The sequence below is a fragment of the Stegostoma tigrinum genome, chromosome 24 (assembly GCF_030684315.1).
Source record: "Stegostoma tigrinum isolate sSteTig4 chromosome 24, sSteTig4.hap1, whole genome shotgun sequence".
Classification (NCBI taxonomy): Eukaryota; Metazoa; Chordata; class Chondrichthyes; order Orectolobiformes; family Stegostomatidae; genus Stegostoma; species Stegostoma tigrinum.
Genome location: NC_081377.1, coordinates 35,625,827 through 35,651,269, shown reverse-complemented (window position 1 = coordinate 35,651,269; position 25,443 = coordinate 35,625,827). Strand labels below are relative to the sequence as shown.

The window sequence follows — 25,443 nt, the reverse complement described above, 5'->3', positions numbered from 1 at the left end:
GATTATCCAAGCTGATTGAAATGAATTGTCGAGATCTTTGCTGCTATAGCCCAGCTCATATATTAATGGTTGATTCCAAATTATCTCTGACACATAATATCCCAAATTGGATAAGCATACGGATAATGATGGGATAGTGTAGGGGGACGGGCTTAGATTAGTTCACAGGTCGGCGCAACATCGAGGGCTGAAGGGCCTGTTCTGTGCTGTATTGTTCTATGTTCTGTGTTCTATGTTCTTTGTCTCACGTACAAATCCTTATCACCTGAAATACAGCCAATTCCACGTTATTTATATATCACTGCCAATTTCAGACAAGGGGCTGTCTTGTCTTAAATAAAGTATAAAATCACACGTCATTCACACTAAATACCATGTATTCCCTATGTATATCATAGCTTATTCTGTTGTGACATTTACACCTTTGACAATCCTGTATTGCTTAGTCATCTCTCTCAAAGCAATGTTGAGTCATCAAAGGGAATTTCAACAAGATCCAGTTTTTTTGGGACTTGAACAAGAAGGTGTTGTTCTCATTTGAATATTTTTCCCCAAGGAAAGAGGTTTGGACAGACGTAAGAGCCACCTTCCCATACTTCAAATGCCTGTCAGATACTGTCAAACACCTAATTGGTAATTTTGGATTGTTTTCAAATTAAGGCATTACACGTGTACAGATGATAAATGGGATAATGAATGGTATTGCTTCAAAATTAGTATTCATTTATGTCTCTTTTCTGTTACTTCCTTTTCGCAGATATGTGTTGTATTGCACAAGCAATTGCCAAACATAAAGGAGGAAATAGTACCAAGTATTATTAATGAGCTGTTAGTGCTGTGTTGTGCCAGAAGTTTCTCATTCTCATTTGAGCTCTCGAATACTTTGGGGGAAACATTCGTGGACTGCTGAAGACACTGAGATTAAGAGTTGCTGATTTACCATTATTATTTATTGGACAGTTTATTGGTAAAGGGCCAGTTTTTATACCTGAAGGGACGTCAGTAAATCGGGTAAGTTGTTCTTAACTTTGTCATTTATCTGTTGATCTGAGCATTTATTTTTGTCAGAAAGAATCCATTCATTTAGGGAAAACTCTTTTGCTGCCGAGTGTTATAAGATAATTTAAACAGTAATTCAGTGTTTTTTTTTGTTAGTGGCAATGTTAGGCCATTTCAATTTTGGGAGGTTTTATTTTATAGTCTTGTTTTGGCAGGTATCAGACAGAACCACCCCTTAGGGAGAGACGGACACATTTTTCAGAGCTTAACTAGATTTTTGTGTCTTAAACAAAACTTACTCACAGTTCCATTTACTCTCAGTTCCATTTACTCTCAGTTCCACTTACTCTCAGTTCCACTTACTCTCAGTTCCACTGCCTCACCCCAATACATTTCTTTGAATTGTTGGAAATGTTACCAGAGAAATGTGCATGTAATGTTCCAAAAATTTGGGATTTTCAGTTCGGCTACAGGCATGTTATGATGTTCTGTGGACAACCGTGGCAAATGAGTTTCTCCGTATAATAAATACATCCAAGCTAAAATTATCTTCGAGTTCCTGGGTAATTGAGGTGAAACAAATCAGTTAAATCTCAGTACTTCTCAAAACAGAATCAGATAAACTAGAAAAGGGAAAATAACGTGCACACAGCAATGGGGAAAACGCGAAGGAATTAGGCTCTAGTTGAGTAGCTCTTCCAAAGAGGTACTAAGGACTGAATGCCGTCGTTCTATCCCGGAAGATTCGACAATTTTATTAATACATTCGGGCGTTGAAAATGGCCAGGAGCAGGCTGAGCTGGAAAGTCCGCTTTAACAGGGGCTAACGGACTGAGTTTGCAAAATTGTGCCCAGTGTCAGTCAGTCTGTCTGGGCGAAGAAAGGAGAATCGCTGGGAGAGAGATTGGTGAGAGAAAATAAACTGATATGCTCAAAATAATTGCAATCTGTTCTATGTAACTTAGTTTGCTGTTTACAGCTTCTGCATCACTAGTTTTAAATTGCGTTTCTAAAGGCTGATAAACAGCACTCGGAAGCCGATGTTTAAATACTGCACGGCATTCTGAAGGGTGTGGGTGGGATGTTATGCATTTTGGGACGTGACATAGAAAGAGAGAGAAATGAAGTTGTGCAAACAGACTTTAAGGAGGTAAGTAGGACAGTAAAAAAGTAGGATTTCAGGGTGGTCGAGGCAGTTGAAAGTGAAATATCAGCTATAACCGTGTCATGGCTGAAAGATGTACAAGATTGGCAGCGCATCATTCCTGGTCATAGGGTATTCAATAAGATAGAGACCGGGCAGAAGATGAGGGAGTGGTTGTAATTTTGATCAAGGAATCAACTTTAGCAATGGGGGGGGGGGGTTGATTTGAAGTCATAGAGATGTATGGCGTGAAACAGAGGCTTCGGTCCAACTCATCCATGCCGAAGGGATATCCCAAATTAATCTAGTCCCATTTTCCAACATTTGGCCCCTATCTCTCTCAACCCTTCCTATTCATGTACCCATCAAGATGCCTTTTAAATGTTGTAATTGTACCAGCCTTCACCACTTCTGCTGGCAGCTCATTCCATACATTCACAGCTTCTGTGTGAAAAGGTTGTCCCTTAGGGCTCTTCTTAATCTTTCTCCTCTCACCTTAAACCAATGCCCTCTAGTTTTGGACTCTCGTACACTGGGGAAAAAAAAAATCTTGTCTATTCACCCTATCCATGCCTCTCATGATTTCATAAACCTCTATAAGGTCACCCCTCAGCCTGTGACCCTCCAGGGAAAATAGCCTCAGATTATTCAGCCTTTTCCAAAAGGTCCAACCCTCCAATCCCAGCAAAATCCTTGTAAACCTTTTCTAAACTCTCTCAAGTTTCACAACATCTTTCCTAAAGCGGGGAGACCAGAATTGACCAGAGTATTCCAAAAGTATTCTAAATATGTTGGAAGGATCCTCAAATGAAACCTTACGGATAGAAGAAATGCAAAAGGGATATATAGGCTGTTGGTGTGAAAGAGAGGCCCCCAAACAGCTCGGGAAAGATTCAGAATCAAATATATGATCACAGTTTTGAGAGGTATGAGAATAAAAAAGCAGTAATTGTAGGGAATTTTATTTCCCCAATTATTAACTGGGATAGTTTTGGGGCTGGATGTAAATTTTTTTGGTTGATGTGCCAGGACGGCTTTTTGAGGCTGATTTTTGTCAGATTTTCGTGGATGTGGCATGTGTGTGTGTGTCTGGCGCCCAAGGAGTGTGCCCTGAGAGGTTGTTGAGCAGTGTCCAACTTGAACAACCTTCAAAGTCAACAATCACACAACACCAGGTCACTGGCCAACAGGTTTATTTGAAGGCACAAGCTTTTGGAGCCTTGCTCCCTCTTTGGGTGCCTGTCTGAAATCTTGTGTCTTCAAATAAACCTGTTAGACTATAACCTGGTATTGTGTGATTTTTGACCCTGTCCACCCCAGTCTAACAGTGACACCTCGACATCATGACCTTCAGAGTTAGCAGTGGGCTAAATTATTCAGATATCTGCCCCAACTTTGATGTTGGAAATTCTCAGTGTTCTGTTTTCATGTAGAGGGTAAAACAATGAAAAGCTACATGTCAATGAGGTGAGACGTGCAGTTAACAAGGTCATTAGCAATAATCCCCTTGAAGAGGAAGTTAACAATGTTAATAACAAACAATCATCCCCCTTAAGAGACAACTCACTACTACCAAGCGAGAATCTCACCTCAATGCCAGGAATTCGGTGAAATGATGCAGTGAGTTGTTTCTCACATTGGGAAAGGCCTTGCCAGTCCTCTGAGTAATTCTGATACATTTTTTGCTAGAGCCTGCATTAGTCAGGCTCCTATAAGACTAGGCCCTTATTGTGCAAGATAGCACAATTCCTAAATTGCATCCCGGAGAACTTTAATGGCCAGTAGAAAGGTCAACAAGGAAGAGGGCAATTCTGGACCTGATCTTGAGATATGAGCCTGGCCAGGTGGAAGGTGTGTTGGGGGGTTGGGGGGGGGGGGTGCGGTGTGTGATATTTTGGAGATAATCATGATAATTCAATTAAATTTTGGACAGTTATGGGAAAGGATATGTGTGAGTGATAATGGGAACTGCAGATGCTGGAGAATCCAAGATAATAAAATGTGAGGCTGGATGAACACAGCAGGCCCAGCAGCATCTCAGGAGCACAAAAGCTGACGTTTCGAGCCTAGACCCTTCATCAGAGAGGGGGATGGGGAGAGGGAACCGGAATAAATAGGGAGAGAGGGGGAGGCGGACCGAAGATGGAGAGAAAAGAAGATAGGTGGAGAGGAGAGTATAGGTGGGGAGGTAGGGAGGGGATAGGTCAGTCCAGGGATAACAGACAGGTCAAGGAGGTGGGATGAGGTTAGTAGGTAGGAGATGGAGGTGCGGCTTGAGGTGGGAGGAAGGGATGGGTGAGAGGAAGATCAGGTTAGGGAGGCAGAGACAGGTTGGACTGGTTTTGGGATGCAGTGGGTGGAGGGGAGGAGCTGGGCTGGTTGTGTGGTGCAGTGGGGGGAGGGACGAACTGGGCTGGTTTTGGGATGCGGTGGGGGAAGGGGAGATTTTGAAGCTGGTGAAGTCCACATTGATACCATTGGGCTGCAGGGTGCCCAAGCGGAATATGAGTTGCTGTTCCTGCAACCTTCGGGTGGCATCATTATGGCACTGCAGGAGGCCCATGATGGACATGTCATCTAAAGAATGGGAGGGGGAGTGGAAATGGTTTGCGACTGGGAGGTGCAGTTGTTTATTGCGAACCGAGCGGAGGTGTTCTGCAAAGCGGTCCCCAAGCCTCCGCTTGGTTTCCCCAATGTAGAGGAAGCCACACCGGGTACAGTGGATGCAGTATACCACATTGGCAGATGTGCAGATGAACCTCTGCTTAATGTGGAAAGTCATCTTGGGGCCTGGGATAGGGGTGAGGGAGGAGGTGTGGGGGCAAGTGTAGCATTTCCTGCAGTTGCAGGGGAAGGTGCCGGGTTGGAGGGCAGTGTGGAGCGAACAAGGGAGTCACGGAGAGAGTGGTCTCTCCGGAAAGCAGACAAGGGTGGGGATGGAAAAATGTCTTGTGTGGTGGGGTCGGATTGTAGATGGCGGAAGTGTCGGAGGATGATGCATTGTATCCGGAGGTTGTTGGGGTGGTGTGTGAGAACGAGGGGGATCCTCTTTGGGCGGTTGTGGCGGGGGCGGGGTGTGAGGGATGTGTTGCGGGAAATGCGGGCGACGCGGTCAAGGGCGTTCTCGACCACTGTGGGGGAAAAAACTGAGGACAAACGGTCAGTCCTTAGTAAGGGGCTCACCTTTGCCCCCCTACAACCACACATCAACGAATACCAGTCACGATTGGACATAGAACAGTTTTTCCGCCGCCTTCGCCTCCACATCTACTTCTTCAACTGGGAACCTAACCCTCCCTCCACTGACCCCTTCACCCGCTTCCAACACAAGTCCTCCTCCTGGACACCACCCCCAGGCCTCCTACCCTCCCTCGACCTCTTCATCTCTAACTGCCGTCGAGACATTAACCGCCTCAACCTCTCCACCCCTCTCACCCACTCCAACCTCTCCCCCGCAGAACGGGCAGCCCTCCGCTCCCTGCGCTCCAACCCCAACATCACCATCAAACCCGCAGACAAGGGTGGCGCAGTGGTATTATGGCGCACTGACCTCTACATCGCCGAGGCCAGACGCCAACTCTCCAACACCACCTCCTACTGCCCCCTCGATCATGACCCCACACCCGAGCACCAAACCATCATCTCCAACACCATTCATGACCTCATCACCTCAGGGGACCTACCACCCACAGCCTCGAACCTCATTGTTCCCCAACCCCGCATGGCCCGTTTCTATCTCCTTCCCAAAATCCACAAACCTGCCTGCCCTGGTAGACCCATCGTCTCAGCCTGCTCCTGCCCCACCGAACTCACCTCCACCTATCTGGACTCCATTTTCTTGCCTTTGGTCCAGGAACTCCCCACCTACGTCCGTGACACCACCCATGCCCTCCACCTCCTCCAGGACTTCCAATTCCCTGGCCCCCAACACCTCATTTTCACCATGGACGTCCAGTCCCTATACACCTGTATTCCGCATGCAGATGGCCTCAAGGCCCTCCGCTTCTTCCTGCCCCGCAGGCCCGACCAGTCCCCCTCCACCGACACCCTCATCCGCCTAGCCGAACTCGTCCTCACCCTCAACAACTTCTCTTTCGATTCCTCCCACTTCCTACAGACTAAGGGGGTGGCCATGGGCACCCGCATGGGCCCCAGCTATGCCTGCCTCTTTGTAGGTTACGTGGAACAGTCCCTCTTCTGCACCTACACAGGCCCCACACCCCACCTCTTCCTCCGTTACATTGATGACCGTATTGGCGCCGCCTCTTGCTCCCCAGAGGAGCTCGAACAGTTCATCCACTTCACCAAGACCTTCCACCCCAACCTTCAGTTCACCTGGGCCATCTCCAGCACATCCCTCACCTTTTCCACTCGCCCTCCCATTCTTTTGATGACATGTCCATCATGGGCCTCCTGCAGTGCCACAATGATGGCACCCAAAGGTTGCAGGAACAGCAACTCATATTCCGCTTGCGAACCCTGCAGCCCAATGGTACCAATGTGGATTTCACCAGCTTCAAAATCTCCCCTTCCCCCACCGCATCCCAAAACCAGCCCAGTTCGCCCCCTCCCCCCACTGCACCACACAACCAGCCCAGCTCCTCCCCTCCACCCACTGCATCCCAAAACCAGTCCAGCCTGTCTCTGCCTCCCTAACCTGTTCTTCCTCTCACCCATCCCTTCCTCCCACCCCAAGCCGCACCTCCATCTCCTACCTACTAACCTCATCCCACCTCCTTGACCTGTCCGTTATCCCTGGACTGACCTATCCCCTCCCTACCTCCCCACCTATACTCTCCTCTCCACCTATCTTCTTTTCTCTCCATCTTCGGTCCGTCTCCCCCTCTCTCCCTATTTATTCCAGAACTCTCACCCCATCCCCCTCTCTGATGAAGGGTCTAGGCCCGAAACGTCAGCTTTTGTGCTCCTGAGATGCTGCTGGGCCTGCTGTGTTCATCCAGCCTCACATTTTATTATATGGGAAAGTATATGGATGGGCGGACATAAGGCGTATCAGAAAGTACTTCTTCCATTTGTAAAGGGATGAAAAAGGAAGGACATTGATGTAAGATAAGAGGTGAAAGGCTAACAGGAGAGTTGAAAAGAACTTTTTTTTTACTGAGAGGCTGGTGAGTCTGGAACTCACTGCCTGAAAGGGTAGTTGAGTCAGAAGTACTTGTAACATTTAAGCAATATTTAATATTTTCATTTGTATTGCCATCAGCTCCAGGGACTATGGCTCAAAGGTGCAGCCTGATCATGGGTAACTGGCTGTGATACAATGGACTGAATCACCTGCTCACATGCTGTAAATGTTTAGAAGACTCCAGCAGTACCATTACAAAACTTTGAGTAATTTGTCCAGGCGGGGATGATAACTGAACTCAATGACCCGGTCTTAGGGGCTGCAGATTATATGTTTTTATGTCAGTGCGCACATAGGGATGAATCAAATTCAATGCACGTTGACATTTTTCAGATATTTGATCGACCTTAATGGGATTTTGTTCGTTATAACTCCCTGGCATTCCACCTTACACTCTGGTGGTTTCTTTGTGAGTGATTTCAATGTTCCTCTGCAATAAAATAATGTATGCACAAAGGAAAACATTGTTTTAAATTTTACATACTACTTCTCTGCACCAGCAATGAATTTTTAACATTGTAAAACATCTCAACACATCTCTTAGGAACATTAACTTGACACTGAATCACTTAAGGAGATAACAGAAAAGGTGACCCAAAATTTGGTCAAAGAGATCCATTTCAAGAGACAACAAAAGGAAGGGGGAAAGGTGGAAAGGTTAAAGAGCAAAGCGCCCAGACAGCTGAATGCACAGCCACCAATGGGTGGGGCAAAGGAAATTAAAGAAGCACAAAATAAAATTGCATGAGTGTCGAGTTTTGGAGGGTTTATGGAATGGAATATGGTATGGAGCCAAACCAGAGATGAGGATGTGTGAGGACAGAAAAACTGGAAATTTTAAAAATTGAGGCATTGTTTAATTGTAGGACAGTGAACACATCAGTAAAGTTATGACATTTGCTGCAGACTTTTGAATGAGTGTAAGACTATATACTGGGGTGCCACAGTGCCTCAGTGGTTAACACTGCTGCCTCACAGTGCTAGGGACCTGAGTTTGATTCCAGCCTTGGACGATTCTCTGTGTGAAGTTTGTGCATTCTTGCTCTGTTTGTGTAGGATAGGTTAGATGGACTGGCCTTGGAAAATGCAGGAGTTCACTGATAAGGTAGGGGGAGTGGCCTGGTTGGGATACTCTTCAAAGCGTAGTCTTGATGGGCTGAGTGGACTGTTTCCACACTGTAGGGATTTCATGTAGGTGGACACTGGGAGGCTGACAAGGAAAGCATGGAATGTTCAAATCTGGAGTTGACAGAAGTTTGTTGAGAGTTTTGATAATTGATAGGTAGAGGCAGGAGGGGATCTGTGGTTCAGTTGTTCAGTTTGATGATGTGAGTCTATTTATTCCTGATATTCACTGAACTGGATTGATTAACCCTTAATGTGGATTCAGAGGAAAGTAAACAACCTGGAGAAAGAGCCTGAAGACCTGAAACACAGAATAGACAATTTAAGGCTCTGCAAATAAATTGTCTTCACATAGATAATGACGTTACTTCACATATATAACAAAGATGACCAGGGATGGGAAACAAATGCTGGCCAGCAGGTGATGCCCACATTCCATGATTAAAAAGTAATATTTTATCTCAAGAGATTTACCAGGATGTTGCCAGGTATGGAAGGCTTGAGTTATAAAGAAAGGCTGGATAGACTGGGAATTTTTTCTCTTGAGTACAGGAGGTTGAGAGGCGAACTTGTAGAAGTTTATAAAATAATGAGGGGTATAGATAGTTAATGGTCATTGTCTTATCCCTAGGATAGGGGGTTTCAAGACTAGGGGACACATTTTGAAGGTGAGAAAAGAGAGGTTTAAATAAAATATGAGGGGCACATTTTTTACACAGAGGGTGGTTTGCTTTTGGATATATTTCTTGAGGATGTAATGGATGTTCATTGTTTAAAAGACATTTGGATAAGGAAAATTTATAGGAACTGTTTGGAGGGCGATGGGCCAGGAGTAGGCAGGTGAGACTAGTTTAGTTTGCGATTATGTTTTGTATAGACTGGTTGGTTTGAATGGTCTGTTTCCCTGCTGTATGACTCCATCTGAGATAAAATTAACAAAGTAAAAATGGATGAATTTACGAAGGTAGAAGCAAGCAGTTGGTGTGAGAGAAGATATGAGCTTCAAAGATCAACTTATGATCAATAGGAGGTCGAAGTGACAAATCATTTCTTTCAGACTTAAGACAGTGCCCAGGGAGGGAGGTGAGTTTCAGTTGCATTGTGGCTGAATTTTTAGGAGCATTAAGAAAAGTATAGTTCTCAATTTTTTGTTTGTGAAATGTAAATTGTTCCCAAATGCAAACTATATTAGTTAAAAGTGGGGCACAGAATATTCAGAGGACAGAAGGAGGCCATTCAACCCATCATTTTAATATTGGCTCGACAAAGAAGCAATTCACCCAGTAACACTCCCTGTGATCGCCTGGAGCCCTATGTGTGCAGCATGTTTCTCTCTCTGGTACTAATCAAGTCCCTTAATAATGAATGAATTCACTTACCTGCATGTTCCACCTCGCCTATTCAGTTCTTGAAATTGGTATTTTAAAAAGGTTTTTATGATGCTACAGCAGCTTAAGCTTCACATTTTTAGATTATAGATTTTCAGGTCAAATAATTGAATAGGATCCATGAGAAAATAGATAATGTTCAAGTCAAAAACTGAATTTTTATTGTTAGGAAAGGTTAGATTTATTGTGGCTTCATCAGTGAAACAGTTCTTGTTTATCCATTTTGTTAAACAGTTAAACTCTTAGTGTTGTTTCAGATGATCAAGAATTGCATTGAATCGATATCTATAATTAACTGTTGCCTCAGCACCTCCTTCCTGAGTGAGTTGAGTTCAGTGGACTATATGCAATATGTGACTGACAGGACATTCTGCAACACTGATTGCCATCAGAATAGGAAATAGCTGAGCTTACTGCTTCCTATTCCAACTTGAAAACAGATATGTCCGTGACCCTCACTGTCTCCGCATTTCTGCACAGATGAAGATTTTATGAATGTTTAATTTATTGCCTAGTCAAGCTTGTCTGACTAATGTATTCTCCTACACTGGGTCCAAATGAAGGCTCAGTGGCTAGCACTGCTGCCTCACAGTGCCAGGGATATGGGTTCAGTTCCAGCCTTGGGTGACAGTCTGTGTGGGTTTCTGCTGGGTGCTCCGGTTTCCTCCCGCAGCATGAAGAGGTGCAGGTTTGGTGGACTGGCCATGCTGAATTGTCTGTAGTGTGCTGTGATGAGTAGTCAAGGTTGATTACCCTTGGGGAAAAATAGGATGGGGGACTTGGGTTTGATTGGGATGCTGTCCAGTGTGTCAGTAAATACTGGAAGGACCGAATGACCTCTTTCCACACTGTAGTGGTTCTGACTGTCTTGCAATTGGATACACCCTTCTCCTCCTTTTGTTTTTCATAATGGCTCTTTGCTCAATCTCAATGGTGCCTGCAGCACTCCTGGTGTAGCATCTCCAGGCATCATAGCTTATGGCCTGCAATTCTCACTGGCAGTGGCTGATGTGGCACACAGTGCCTCATCATCAGAGACTTCTTCACATGTTTGTGTCAGGCTCTCGGTTCTTTTAACAATGGCCAGCTCTCCATACAGCAGATGATTGTCACCAACTGGGGGGCATGACCTACTGAGTGCACTCGGCTTTGTCCTCGGTGCTGCTGATGTCGGCAGTTTTCAGCATTTGTGGTGTGGTCTTTCCAATAGATCCTGAGGAAGCTACGGAGGCTGACACACCAAGGGCTGTAGAGAAGGAAAGGGAAGGACAAATCTACGTTGATCATGATACTTTTCACAAATCTGCAGCGCCCCAATGGGCTGTACAGAAAATGAATGCATTTGATGCATAGTCGCAGTTGTTAAACAGCAAACATAAAAACTTAAGAAATACAGGTGTAGGGGTTTGTCCCTTCCCAAGGCTTCCTGCATTGTTCAATAAACACAGAGCTTAAATAATCCTGGTCTAAGCTTTACTTTCCTGCTTGTCTCCCATACCCCTTCAATCTCTTGTTGATAAAAAAATCCCTTCCCTTTCCCTAAATCCTTCCAAGAATTTTTTTAGCTTCTTCCTGTAGTGATTGTAATGAGGTCAGCCAGCTGGACCTCATAGACTATGAATAAAAGTAGAAGTTGCTGGAGAAGTCACACAGATCTGGCAACATCTGTGAGGAGAAAATCTGAGTTAACGTTTGGGTCCAGTGTCCCTTCCTCAGAACGTCACCAGACCTGAAATGTTAATTCTGATTTTCTCTTCGCAGATGCTGCCAGACCTGCTGAGCTTTTCCAGCAACTTCTGTTTTCATTCCCGATTTACAGCATCCACAGTACTTTCGGTTCTCATTGAATGTGAGTTCCCTGACTGGGGTTGTTAATCTGGTTCAATCAGGGAGCCTTAGCTGACAGATAAAAAGGTGAGCGTTAGAGACACTGCCACTCTGAGAGCTGACTCTGAAGAGACAGTACTAAAGACAAGGATTGCTCATGTGTAAATAAACTTGGTGATACCAGTCTCTGTGGAATTATTTTACTTTCTCTTTAAGAGTAATTGGGGTTTCAGTTCCCTCCATGGTTTTGGCTGGGGCAGTTCTTAACCTTGTTCGTGATTTTTAGTGATATTCTTAAATCTTTGTGACTGTGTTTACTGAATCATTCATTGGGCAATAGTTTCTTCTAATTACTTTTTATTTTCCCCTAATTACTTTATCAAATCATCTGATAACTGAGCAGCCTATCAGATTTCTACTTAGCCAGCTCTTTTCGAGAGGAAAACAGTCTCACTTTCTTGAAACGTGATCTAGACGAATGTCTTCATCTTTCGTTTAGTTTTAGTAAAAATCCTGCACTTTCTCTAGTGCGTTGTACTCAAAACTGGACACATTCTAACTACAACCTAATCATTCTTTACTTCTGTATTCTACACCTCCCCCCATAAAGCCTACAGTGGCCGGTAAAGCACAGTATTGAGTAAGAAGGCGATCTCAAATAAAAGTAGAAAATGTTGGGAAACTCAGCAGTTCTGATATCATCTGTGGAGGCAGAGAGAGAGCCTTAGAGTTAAAGTTTGTTGCAGCTAGAATACAGCATACCTTTAAGAGGCAAACTAGGGGTATCATTTCTATATCTGAGCTTTTGACCCAAGAACCTAAAGGTCTCAGACTCCATCTTAACTGTAGCCATTTGAAACACACAAATGTTGCCCCATTATGTGCAAATTCCCTGCTGGAGGCAGAGCCTAGTGGAGATTAGTCATTTGGAGTGCAGTACTCCATACATGTTGTCAGACTTGCTGAGCTTCTCTGGGAGGGGCTGCTTTTATATTTACAATTTAATAATCCTTTCATCAACTGTTCTTGTCACTTTTAAGACTTTGTATATTTGGATCCCTAAATCCCTTTGTTCTTTCCTCAAAAGCATTCTTCAGAATATTGCCAATTATTCTGCCCAAGATGTACCTAAAATTTAAGATAATAAAATGTGAGGCTGGATGAACACAGCAGGCCCAACAGCATCTCAGGAGCACAAAAGCTGACGTTTTGGGCCTAGACCCTTCATCAGAGAGGGGGATGGGGTGACGGTTCTGGAATAAATAGGGAGAGAGGGGGAGGCGGACTGAAGATGGAGAGAAAAGAAGATAGGTGGAGAGGAGAGTATAGGTGGGGAGGTAGGGAGGGGATAGGTCAGTCCAGGGAAGACGGACAGGTCAAGGAGGTGGGATGAGGTTGGTAGGTAGGAGATGGAGGTGCGGCTTGGGGTGGGAGGAAGGGAAGGGTGAGAGGAAGAACAGGTTAGGGAGGCAGAGACAGGTTGGACTGGTTTTGGGATGCAGTGGGTGGAGGGGAAGAGCTGGGCTGGTTGTGTGGTGCAGTGGGGGGAGGGGACCAACTGGGCTGGTTTTGGGATGCGGTGGGGGGAAGGGGGGATTTTGAAGCTGGTGAAGTCCACATTGATACCATTGGGCTGCAGGGTTCCCAAGCGGAATATGAGTTGCTGTTCCTGCAACCTTTGGGTGGCATCATTGTGGCACTACAGGAGGCCCATGATGGACATGTCATCTAAAGAATGGGAGGGGGAGTGGAAATGGTTTGCGACTGGGAGGTGCAGTTGTTTATTGCGAACCGAGCGGAGGTGTTCTGCACAGCAGTCCCCAAGCCTCCGCTTGGTTTCCCCAATATAGAGGAAGCCACACCGGGTACAGTGGATGCAGTATACCACATTGGCAGATGTGCAGATGAACCTCTGCTTAATGTGGAAAGTCATCTTGGGGCCTGGGATAGGGGTGAGGGAGGAGGTGTGGGGGCAAGTGTAGCATTTCCTGCGGTTGCAGGGGAAGGTGCCGGGTGTGGTGGGGTTGGAGGGCAGTGTGGAGCGAACAAGGGAGTCACGGAGAGAATGGTCTCTCCGGAAAGCAGACAGGGGTGGGGATGGAAACATGTCTTGTGTGGTGGGGTCGGATTGTAGATGGCGGAAGTGTCGGAGGATGATGCGTTGTATCCGGAGGTTGGTGGGGTGGTGTGTGAGAACGAGGGGGATCCTCTTTGGGCGGTTGTGGCGGGGGCGGGGTGTGAGGGATGTGTTGCGGAAAATGCGGGAGGCGCGGTCAAGGGCGTTCTCGACCACTGTGGGGGGGAAGGTTGCGGTCCTTGAAGAACGTGGACATCTGGGATGTGCGGGAGTGGAATGCCTCATCGTGGGAGCAGATGCGGCGGAGGCAGAGGAATTGGGAATAGGGGATGGAATTCTTGCAGGAGGGTGGGTGGGAGGAGGTGTGTTCTAGGTAGCTGTGGGAGTCGGTGGGCTTGAAATGGACATCATTTACAAGCTGGTTGCCTGAGATGGAGATTGAGAGATCCAGGAAGGTGAGGGATGTGCTGGAGATGGCCCAGGTGAACTGAAGGTTGGGGTGGAAGGTGTGGGTGAAGTGGATGAACTGTTCGAGCTCCTCTGGGGAGCAGGAGGCGGCGCCGATACAGTCATCAATGTAACGGAGGAAGAGGTTGGGTTTGGGGCCTGTGTAGGTGCGGAAGAGGGACTGTTCCACGTAACTTACAAAGAGGCAGGCATAGCTGGGGCCCATGCGGGTGCCCATGGCCACCCCCTTTGTCTGTAGGAAGTGGGAGGAATCGAAAGAGAAGTTGTTGAGGGTGAGGACGAGTTCGGCTAGGCGGATGAGGGTGTCGGTGGAGTGGGACTGGTCGGGCCTGCGGGACAGGAAGAAGCGGAGGGCCTTGAGGCCATCTGCATGTGGAATGCAGGTGTATAGGGACTGGACGTCCATGGTGAAAATGAGGTGTTGGGGGCCAGGGAATTGGAGGTCCTGGAGGAGGTGGAGGGCGTGGGTGGTGTCACGGACGTAGGTAGGGAGTTCCTGGACCAAAGGGGAGAAAATGGAGTCCAGATAGGTGGAGATGAGTTCGGTGGGGCAGGAACAGGCTGAGACAATGGGTCTACCAGGGCAGGCAGGTTTGTGGATTTTGGGAAGGAGATAGAAACGGGCCGTGTGGGGTTGGGGAACAATGAGGTTGGACGCTGTGGGTGGGAGGTCCCCTGAGGTGATGAGGTCATGAATGGTGTTGGAGATGATGGTTTGGTGCTCGGGTGTGGGGTCATGATCGAGGGGGCGGTAGGAGGTGGTGTTGGAGAGTTGGCGTCTGGCCTTGGCGATGTAGAGATCAGTGCGCCATACTACCACTGCGCCACCCTTGACTGCGGGTTTGATGGTGATGTTGGGGTTTGAGCGGAGGGAGCGGAGAGCTGCCCGTTCTGCGGGGGAGAGGTTGGAGTGGGTGAGAGGGGTGGAGAGGTTGAGGTGGTTAATGTCTCAACGGCAGTTAGAGATGAAGAGGTCGAGGGAAGGTAGGAGGTCTGGGTGTGGTGTCCAGGAGGAGGACTTGTGTTGGAAGCGGGTGAAGGGGTCAGTGGAGGGAGGGTTGGGTTCCTGGTTGAAGAAGTAAGTGTGGAGGCGAAGGCAGCGGAAAAACTGTTCTATGTCCAAACGTGACTGGTATTGGTTGATGTGTGGTTGTAGGGGGATAAAGGTGAGCCCCTTACTAAGGACTGACCGTTCGTCCTCAGTCAGTGGGAGGACTGGGGGGATGGTGAAGATGCGGCAGGGTGTACCTAAAATTTTCCTTGTTATATTTTAGCTGGTACTTATGTGGTATTTTGCACAGGTCTTCTTAAGGTTGGCTACAGTCTACTTCTCAGTTACGATTGATGATGATTCTACATCAGTGCCAGAGAAACATGCAGCACGTAAACAGATCGTTTAGTCCAACCAATCCATGCCTCTTTCAAGCTATGATATTGTGGCCCCTCACATGGCAGCTGCTAAAGATGGCTCCACATAACACAGAGCTGCATCATTTTCCAGACAGCACCGAAGATACAGTGTATGAGCTACTGACTGGGCTTGGCTTCTTGCAATGAATACAGTTTGCACTTACAATGAACATTTAGCATCAAAAAATATCCTCACCCCAATTCACTGAGGTATGGGGAAGACTTAAACCCCTGGTCAATGAAGGAATTAGAGGGTGGCCTGACCCAAAGGTTTATCTAAGGTGTGCTGAAGAGGATTTCACAAGCGGAGAGCAAGAGGAATTCAAGAAAAGAATTCCAGATCATGGTGCAGGAGGAGATTAAATCAGGGCTGATGATGTTGGGGTGAAGATGAGGTGGGGTGGGAAGGCAAGCGTGTGAAGAAAGGAAAATTTAGGGTCAGAAATTGAAAGGCAGGAGAAATTTTCAGAGCTTGGGGGAGGACTGACTGTGTATTTTCTTTTGCTTTCGTATTTCTGTTTATAATGCTGGCCTGCTGTGTTCCTCCAGCTCCACACCTTGTTATCTCAGACTCTAGCATCAGCAATTCCTGCTATCTCCCGATATAACGTTACACTTGCTTAAGCAAACAGAACACCGGACACTACCTAAATCTGAGATGTCCTATTAATGTACAAAGTTAGTTGTTAATAAGCTTCTAGGTGCCTGACTCAATTTGAAATCAACTCTCCCTACATGCGATAGTAAGGGCTCTTTCGGCACATGGTAGTGTTGCTACTTCTGACCTGGAAGGTCGAGGTTCAAGTCCCACTAGCTCCACATACGCTAATATAAAGAGAAACCACCAAGCACAATCGCCTATCATAGCGTGATATTTTTACAAATGTGTGTATAAAATTTGCTTTAAGACATTTATTTTACTTTTTTCACTCACCTCTAACCTTCTAACACACCCAGATAATTTCATTGGAAATGCTATCAAAAGGTCACAAAATGTGATGTAGGGGTTCAATTTTTAAAATGGCAATAGTACTCTTTCTGGTGCAATTATTTAGGAACACAAGAACATGAGTAGGTCTAGACCATTTGGTGGAATCTACTCCGCCAATCAACTAGAACTTCAATGCCATTTACCCATTCCATTCCCATAATGCTTGATAGGTTTAGGATCTAGAAATCTATCAGTCTCTGTTCTGTGAATAAGTTAATCCTTTATTCCCTCCAGCGTGAGTACGCAGTAGCAACAATGTGTGCCATCTGAAAGATGCACTGAAGCAACTCACCCAGGCTCTTTCGAGACTACGTTTCCAAAACTGTGACTTCTCCCGTCTCAAAGGAGCAGGACAACAGATGCACAGAACACCACCATCTGAATGTTTCCCTCCAAGTCACCTGCCGTTACTTCACTTTTGCTAGGTTAAACTCCCTTACTAACAGTACTCTGGGTCACCCTGCAGCATGTGCACTGCAGTGCTTCAAGGAGACAGCTCACCACCATGTTCTCCAGGGCAATTAGGGACGAGAATAAATGCTTCTGAATCTAACAATGCCCATATTGAATGGAAGAATAAAATTATATTTAGCTTTTATTATTCCATTATTCATTAAAAAAAGTATTTGATGACTGATCTTTGCATTCTGTAATGGAAAGTGATCAACCTCTGAATTTTTGTCTTTCAGTTTTCAGAATCATTCGTATCATAAATGCTTGATGTAAGATTTGGACTTCATAAAGATCAAGAATGAGTTCATCTGATGGTAACATCTCATATTCTACTGTCATTGGCCTTGCTTACAAGACCAACAGCAGCTGCCAGATTGATGCAGAATTCAGATACATATTGTTTCCTATTGTCTACAGTCTCATCTTCATCCTAGGACTCATTGGAAACTGCTACGTGCTGTGGGTTTTTAAGCAGATGACTCCTACAAAGAGCATGACTGAGATTAAAATCTTCATGGTGAATCTGAGTGTTGCTGATCTACTGTTTATCTTGACGCTCCCTTTTTGGATAGTGTACTACAACACTAAAGGAGACTGGATCTTTGGAGAGATCCCCTGCAGGGTGGCTGGCTGTCTATTTTTTATCAATACCTACTGTTCCATTGTGTTCCTTGCAGTGATCAGTTATAACAGATACTGTGCTGTGGCATATCCCATTGAGACAGTTCAGTACAATGGCAGAAAGAGAGGCTTTATTATTTCAACAATTATCTGGATTGTAATTGTTGCCAGCGCAGCCCCCTTTCTTTTCAAAAAAGGAACTAACGAAATTGATGGCGTTACTCATTGCTTTGAAGGATATGATAGGAATTCAGCCTTGCCTGTGGTCATCATCCACTTTATCTTGATTGGAGCTTTCTTTATTGCCTTTCTTGTAATAATCATCTGCAACTTACTCATCCTGAACCTACTATCAACAAAAGCAGCCCAGCCGAGTAGAAGTGAAAAGGTGAAGAAACAAGCATTCCGCATGGTGTGTGCTGTCATCACTGTATTCTGCATCTGCTTTGTCCCCCATCATCTGGTCCATGGCCCCTGGACCCTCACTGTCCTTGAACTGCAGTGGGCAGAGGACTGTGCATTCAGACAGGCAGTGAATGATGCCCATCAGATCACGCTGTCTTTGATGGGTCTGAACTGTACACTGGATCCTATCATTTACTGCTTTCTGACCAAGAAATTCAGGAAATTTTTGACACAACGTCTCAGTAGATGGAAAAGTACGAGGAAGAGCATTAGGACCATATCCACAGAATCCAATATAGAAGGAGATATGGCTTTACATACCATATACAATACGTAAAATGGTGTCACAGAAACAGAAATTGCTGGAGAGAACTCAGCACGTCTGTGGAGAGAAATCAGAGTTAATGGTTCAGGTCTAGTGACCCTTCTCCAGAATATAAAATGTAGTTGCTGATACGACCAGGATAATGTTGACCATATTTGACTTGTTGCATTTGTTTATTTTTAGTTTTGATATCACTGTCCATAAATGTGTGCATCACTCTGTCTAATATAATGACATAATGTCACCACCATGTTTTTGTTTTTGTGATTCTGCAATGTGCATTTACACAGCACCTTTGCAGCATGTTTTACAGAGAGGTAGAAAATGGACAAATGCCAAACTATTTGGATGGACAAGTTAAAAGTTGTTTCTAAAACCCTGTTCAATGAGATGGGTTTTGAGAACCTTTTCAAAGATATAAGGGGATATAGAGAGTTTCAAGAGTTCAGGGAAGAAGAAACCGTGGCATCAATGTGACTGAACTCTCTATCGCTGAGATTAAGAGAAAGACAGGTTTGAAAAAGGCAAGATTCAAAGGAGTGAAAGATATAAGGGGAAATACAAGAATAAAGCAGAAAGGGATAGTGAATGAAAGGATGGTGGAATTCGAAGATGTTGATAGGTTATTGAATGCAATGCATTGGAGAACAGGACAGCAATGTCTGCAAATGTGACTTAATATGGGTCAATGTACAAATAGTTTAGTTTTGAACAATAAGGATTTTCTGAAGGGTTAGAGGCCAGTAAGGAAATCATGGAGAAATGAAGTCTGGAGGTAACAAAAGTGTAGAGAAGAGTTAGTCATGTGGTGGGTTGGGGTTTGGAGCGGGTTAGGGAAGGGATGGTCAATGTTGCAGCGATGGAAATGTCTACTCCTGATTGTCAGGTAAGGTGCGAATACCCCAATCTGTGAACCATGACTATTTGAGCCTGACTCATATGAAAAGCGGCCAGTTGTGAAGATGTGTCCAGAATTCATTGCGTCATACATTTGCCAGGAAATTTTCAGAAAGAAGATGTGGGAGAACCAGAGGGAGGGAAGTGAAAGAGTTGTTTGCTTTTTGAATGAATTGTTTCACACGTTAAGAAAGCATTGGTCGAAGCATTCCAAAAATTAAACTGGCAAATTGATGGCTAAAGATGTTATGTTTGTGTGTGTGTTTTTTAAAAATTTATGCCACTCTGGGTATATTTGATTCCAGTGTTTCACACTGCTCCATATATGTACTATCTGGCCTCAAGAAGTATTTTATTATAACTATTATGGTGTGTCCAAAATTATTAACCTCCTTTTAGATTGTATCCTTTGGGTAGAATCTTGCTTTGCTTTGAGACTGTGTGGAGAGGTCCTAACAATGAGTGATACTTCCACTCAGGGATTGGTCAGCCTTTCACACACGATTACATGATTCTGAGCTCATTGCAAATGCAAGCACAGGTAAAACACCAACTTTTGCGAGCAAGCTGGAGGTTCTGCACTCCGTCCCTGAAATAACTCCACAGAAGCCGGTATCCTGTCACCAAGTCACTCTTTATTTACACATGAACAGTCCTCCACTGTAGTACAGAGTCACGGAACCACATTATCAGTATCCCTGACACTCAATCTTTTTATGTCAGCCAGGGCTCCCTGATTGAGCCTCTTAACCAGGTCCAATCAGGAGACTTTTATTCTATGTGGTACCGTTGGCTGACCTCATTATATTCACTATACTCCCCAAGTCTCCAACTTCTTTTAAAAGGCACCCAGAGAACCTTTACTCCCTGCAATCCTGGAGCATCGTTCACCCTCTGTTCATCATCCCCATCCAGGCCTGGAGATGCCAGAGATGCGGAAAAAAGCAGTACATGCTTCCGCGATATGTTCTGAAGACTGTCCAGGAGAGACAGAAAGTTCTTTTCTTTATGGATGGCAGGAGGCACCCCTCCTGACAAATGAACGCTGTGCTGGTCAATGTCCATGGGCATCTCGACACAACTATGTACTCGATGCTTTGTGTCCCTGTGATGTTAGCTAGATTTGGAATGTTTTCACTGCAGAGGACTGTCCCACATAAGGCTCTGTGCCAGGCACTTCCGTCAAACGCGACATACGCAGTTGATGCCCATCACTTCAAAGCAGCTACCAATGTAATACTGCTGGAACCACACACATCTACCAGGGTTCACTCATAAAACAGAATATGTGACACATCTCATACTTCATCAGCTCGCTGACCTTTCATCACAATGGGGAAAAAGTGCATATCTGAGAGCTTACCACCAAAGGTTAGCATTGGACAAGGTCACAGCCACCAGAACACCTCACAGGTCAGCCCAGACACCCACACATGATAGGCTGTTTCTTTGTTTGTCATCAACTGTAGCTCTTTGATGGCACAGGAATTCAGTCCCAGTGTGAATGTGCCCAGTTTGGTGCGGGGATGGGAGTGTGTAGGGGAGATTTCCTGCCATAGAGCTACTGACTCACTTCAAGGACCACGGCGCTGAGCTAGCAGGAGAGTGATGTTTTTGATTTGATTTGATTTATTATTGTCAGATGTACCTAGGTACAGTGAAAAGTTTTGTTTTGCGTGCAGATCATAACATACAAAGTGTATTAGGGTGCTACAACAGAGTGAGGAATGCAAAGTTATGGCTGCACAGAAGGTGCACAAAGAGTGAGAGCGGCATTACATTTAAAATTTGAGAGGTCCATTCAGAAGTCAAATAACTGCAGAGATGAAGCTATTCTTGAGTCTTTTGGTACATGTGTATAAGCATTTGTATCTTCTGCTCAATGAAAGAGGCTGGAAGAGATTATATGCAGGATGGGAGGGGTCTTTTGATTATGTTGGCTGCCTTGCCAAATGTGTTTGTGCTGAAGGGAGATTGAATATCTACAGATATCTGGGGAGGAAGCCCAATTTAGATAGCTAGAGCAGAGCCCACTCCTCTCTCTGTCAAACTGAAGATGAAATTCAGCCATATCATGGCATAGATTAAGATTAGTTATATAAAATTCAGACCTTATTTTAGGCTTTTGTTACAAATTGATCAAATGTTAAATGAAAATGCTAATAAAGGCAGAAACATATTGTACATGTTTACAGAATTAGTTGCTCGTCATATAATAGAAAATAAACAGCTCATAAATCCAATGCTACAGCTAGAGTCATTACTGTATTTCCATATTAGTTTTGGTAGCTCCCTCACCAAACCATTAAGGTTGCCTGGTTTATCTTATTATCCTTAGGGCTTCAGCCAGACAACTTTCCTTGAAGGCAGCTGGTCAAAATCATTGGCTTGAACAATGTTGACTGATAAATATTTCCAATAACAGCAAAGGGAGCTTCAAGAGTTTAAATGAATGTCCAGTTAATTTGCAAATCCGCCAATCAAAATCATGTTCACATAAACTCTGTACCCAGAAGAAAAGTGCTTGGATTTCACAGTCTTAATGATGTTAAATTACAAACTCACCTTCGCTTTAAGGTCATGGTTGAAATACTGATTATAGGTCAAAATGAACACATTGTCATTTAATTAGAGATTAATTATTGTTCTTTGAAATTTTCTGAGCCATGTATCTCCCATCATAGTGTGGCAATTGGATGATTATATGAGAAAAATATGTCAAAGAAAACATATGGATTTGTTTTCCAATTTTACACTCATTTGAAATAATATTTACGTATGGTTTAGAAATTCAAATATGGCAAATTCCTTTCAAAGCCTTTATAAAAGGCTGGATTTCATTTGGGCAGGGTGGTGCATACTGCTTGGCCCCTTTCCTGCTCTTCCCATTGTAAATTCTCTGCAATGATACACCCAGGGAGGTCTTAACTACCAGGCCTCCCTCCATCCCGATTGGGCAATGGTTGCCATCATTTATTGAGCTTTGCTAGTTCTTGATTAAACTGTGATATGTAGCTTTACAGTTCGGCAAAATGATTAATGGAGCCAATGTGAAAATCTATTCTCAGTGATGCACTCATGATGGAGTGACTCTGTACAAGCTAGCTTTCCTGGCAGTCTAACCCTCTCCAAAAAACCAGTGGAAATCATTGGTAAGAGTGTGAAGCCAATGCCTTTAAAGTGGAAAGCACTGCCTGAAAAGGTGGTGAAAACAGATTGAAATATGCATTTTCTAAACAGAATTGTATAGATGTGGAAGAATCTAGAAAGTTATAGGGGAAAAGTGGGGAACTCTGACTCAGGATAGCTTTTTAAAATGGCCAGTATCCCATCAAGGTGACCAAATAGCCTCTTGCCGCTCTATTTGTCTCTAGATGAGACATATTTTCTTATGGATATACTTAATCAGATTTTGTTAAACCTTTGTATTTACAAGTCAGGGTGAAAGAGGACCTTTTCCAGTAGCCTTGGAGAATCAAGCGCAAGTTTTATGACTTCACAATGGTGTAGCTTCTCTCTAACTTACTCAGAGGCTTCTCTCGGAGTAAATGTATAATTAATCCTTTCCATCATCTCACAATTTCTTTTACTGTACCCCTATTATCTATTAACATTTAAATATACACATTTAGGTCTTTACTTCCTCTTCCAGGGTCAGGTTGCTGGGCTGACCTCAATCTTCACACGTTACCCTGCACTGTCCCTGGGCTTCACTGTGAATCTTCTCTGCCACTTGGCTTTGGGTCACCACTGGTACCATGTAATAAGGTGTGGTCTACACTCTAATGAATGGACATAAACATCTGATGGAGGCGGTGACGTAATCACAATGTTGCTGCTCTAATCTTCAAGAGACCTAGGCTAATGCTATGTGGATGTGGCTTTCCATTCATTCCACTGTGAATTCATATCACAACAAATTCACCATCTCAGCTGGTGAAACTTGAATCCAATAACATTTGGAATTAATAGCTAGCCTAATGTTGATCATGTCCTTAAGGGAAGAAAATATATCCATAAGGCCATAAGACCATAAGACTAGGAATAGAAATTACACCATTCAGCCCATCAAGTCTGCTCCACCATTCAATCATGGCTGATAAGATCCTCAACCCCATTCTCCTGCTTTCTCCCCGTAACCCTTGATCCCCTTGATGATCAAGAACCTATCTATCTCAGTCTTAAATGTACTCAAGGGTCTGGCCTCCACAGCCCTATGTGGCAGTGAATTCCATTGATTCACCACTCTCTGGGTGAAGAAGTCATCCTTAACCGAGATATGTAGTCACCAGTCAGTGTGACGGTGGTCTGATCATCTATTTTTTGGCCCATTGGTGGACAGATGTATGATTTAAGATAAAGGTGAGCCATCCTGTGTAGAATACATTCTGAATTCCCATTGAAACATGGTTAAGATTTTGCCATTTGGCCAGTTGAGGGAGCACACAAGTGAAGTCTCAGAGACGTGAAGAGGATGGAATGGGCAGGCAAGTGGAACTAAAAGATTGAATATGAGGTCAGCAACTTATCACAGTGAGTGATTGAAATAACATCAGTGGCTTGGATTGCTGAATGCATCGAACCACAGTGGAATGAGCAGAGACTGCTTGCAGGTGCCTCGCAGAGAATGGCTGCATGTAAACTCCAGACCCATAGCGAGGTGGTCCACTCATAATTGCCCTCTTGAATGACCTGGAAAATCAATCAGTTCAAGAGATGAGCATTAAATGCTGTTTTTGCCAGCAAATTCCAAAAAATAATAAAAAACTTCTGTGAGATCCAAATTTCATGCTATTTATAACTTAACATATCAGAGTTGTGAAGGTGTCTTCTTATTTTCTTTTCAGATAGAAATTCAAATTTATTGAAGCAAAAATCCACACGGGAGATCACTTACTCTGATTAATTAAAGTTTATGTGCTTGAGGATAAATTTGAGCATGTCTACACATTCGATAGAAATATTTTTCTGGCCCAGTAGATTTACCCTAGAATTTAAATATTGATGATGATATGGATTTAATGGCTAAATTATATTCCCAAATCCCATCAGGCACTGGGGTCAAACAAAAAACAAACTCTTGTTTGTTTTTTCTGTGGTCAATGAGCATTCTTACTAGGGAGGATGTGGCTTGAGAATAGCATTATTGAACGTGCTGTAGTGCTATTTACTCCATCTGGGAGAGCATCTGCTTCTTATTGCAAATATGAGCATGTCAACATATCACCAAAGAACTTTGATTAATTCTAACTGAGCTAGACCTCATGATTATCATAAAATGGCTCTGCCTTGTCCAAACAGCACACTATTCCCAGATGTTCACAACTGACCATTCCCAAGGCTGTGATTATTGGGAATGATGAGCATGCAGATACAGGAACAGTGCCACAGTTGCCTGGCAATAGAGGGGTTATACACACTGGGCAGAAACAAAACATCATGGACTCCTGAGGGATCTTGGCCAATTGAGGCTTCCCTTCCTTCTAAGGAGTCACTTCTTTCATTCATTCTTGGGACATTGGTATCACTGCCTGGGCCAACATTAATTGCTTGCCCCTAGTTGCGCTTGAGAAAGTGGTAGCCATCTGCCTTCTTAGATTTCATAGAATCCCCACAGTGTGGAAGCAGGCCATTCGGCCTATCAAATCCACACTGGCCCTCTGAAGAGCATCCCACCTGGACTCACTCCATCTTTGTAACCCTGCACTTCCCCTGACTAATCCATTTAAGATTTTGTGGATAATTTAACATAGACAAGCTACCTAACTTGCACATCTTTGGGCTGTGGGGAGAAAACCATGCAGACTTGAGGAGAGCATACAAACTCCACACAGGCAGTTGTCTGAGGGTGGAATCAAACCCAGGTCCCTGGAGCAATGAGGCAGCCGTGCTAACCACTGAACCACCATGACACACTGAGAACTGCTGCAGTCCATGTACTGTAGGTAAGAAGGAATTCAGGAGTTTGTCACACTGAAGAAATACTGATATCTTTCCAAGTTAGGACGGTTAGTGGCTTGCAGGCTCTTATTCCCAGAGTAGGAGTGTCACAAAACAATGCTTTGTCTTGTAGATAACTCATTGAAATAGGATGCTCTTTGATAAGTGATTACAAAGTAGATCTAATGGATCTCCATGGATCTAATTTAAAGGGAAAAGGCTGCTCC

General features: G+C 44.5%; 1 protein-coding gene across 1 annotated transcript; it reads left to right on the top strand.

Moving 5' to 3' along the window:
* Nucleotides 1–844: 844 nt before the first annotated feature.
* On the top strand, nucleotides 845–19,506 carry ptafr (platelet-activating factor receptor). The gene is made up of 2 exons (XM_048558185.1): nucleotides 845–1,011; nucleotides 17,265–19,506. Exon 2 carries the CDS (start codon nucleotides 17,327–17,329, stop codon nucleotides 18,389–18,391), a length of 1,065 nt encoding a protein of 354 aa, XP_048414142.1. The 5' UTR covers nucleotides 845–1,011; nucleotides 17,265–17,326; the 3' UTR covers nucleotides 18,392–19,506.
* Nucleotides 19,507–25,443: the final 5,937 nt, after the last annotated feature.

What these genes read in the sequence shown, in the direction of transcription:
- ptafr (XM_048558185.1), top strand. Translation starts at nt 17,327, where the DNA reads ATGAGTTCATCTGATGGTAACATCTCATATTCTACTGTCATTGGCCTT.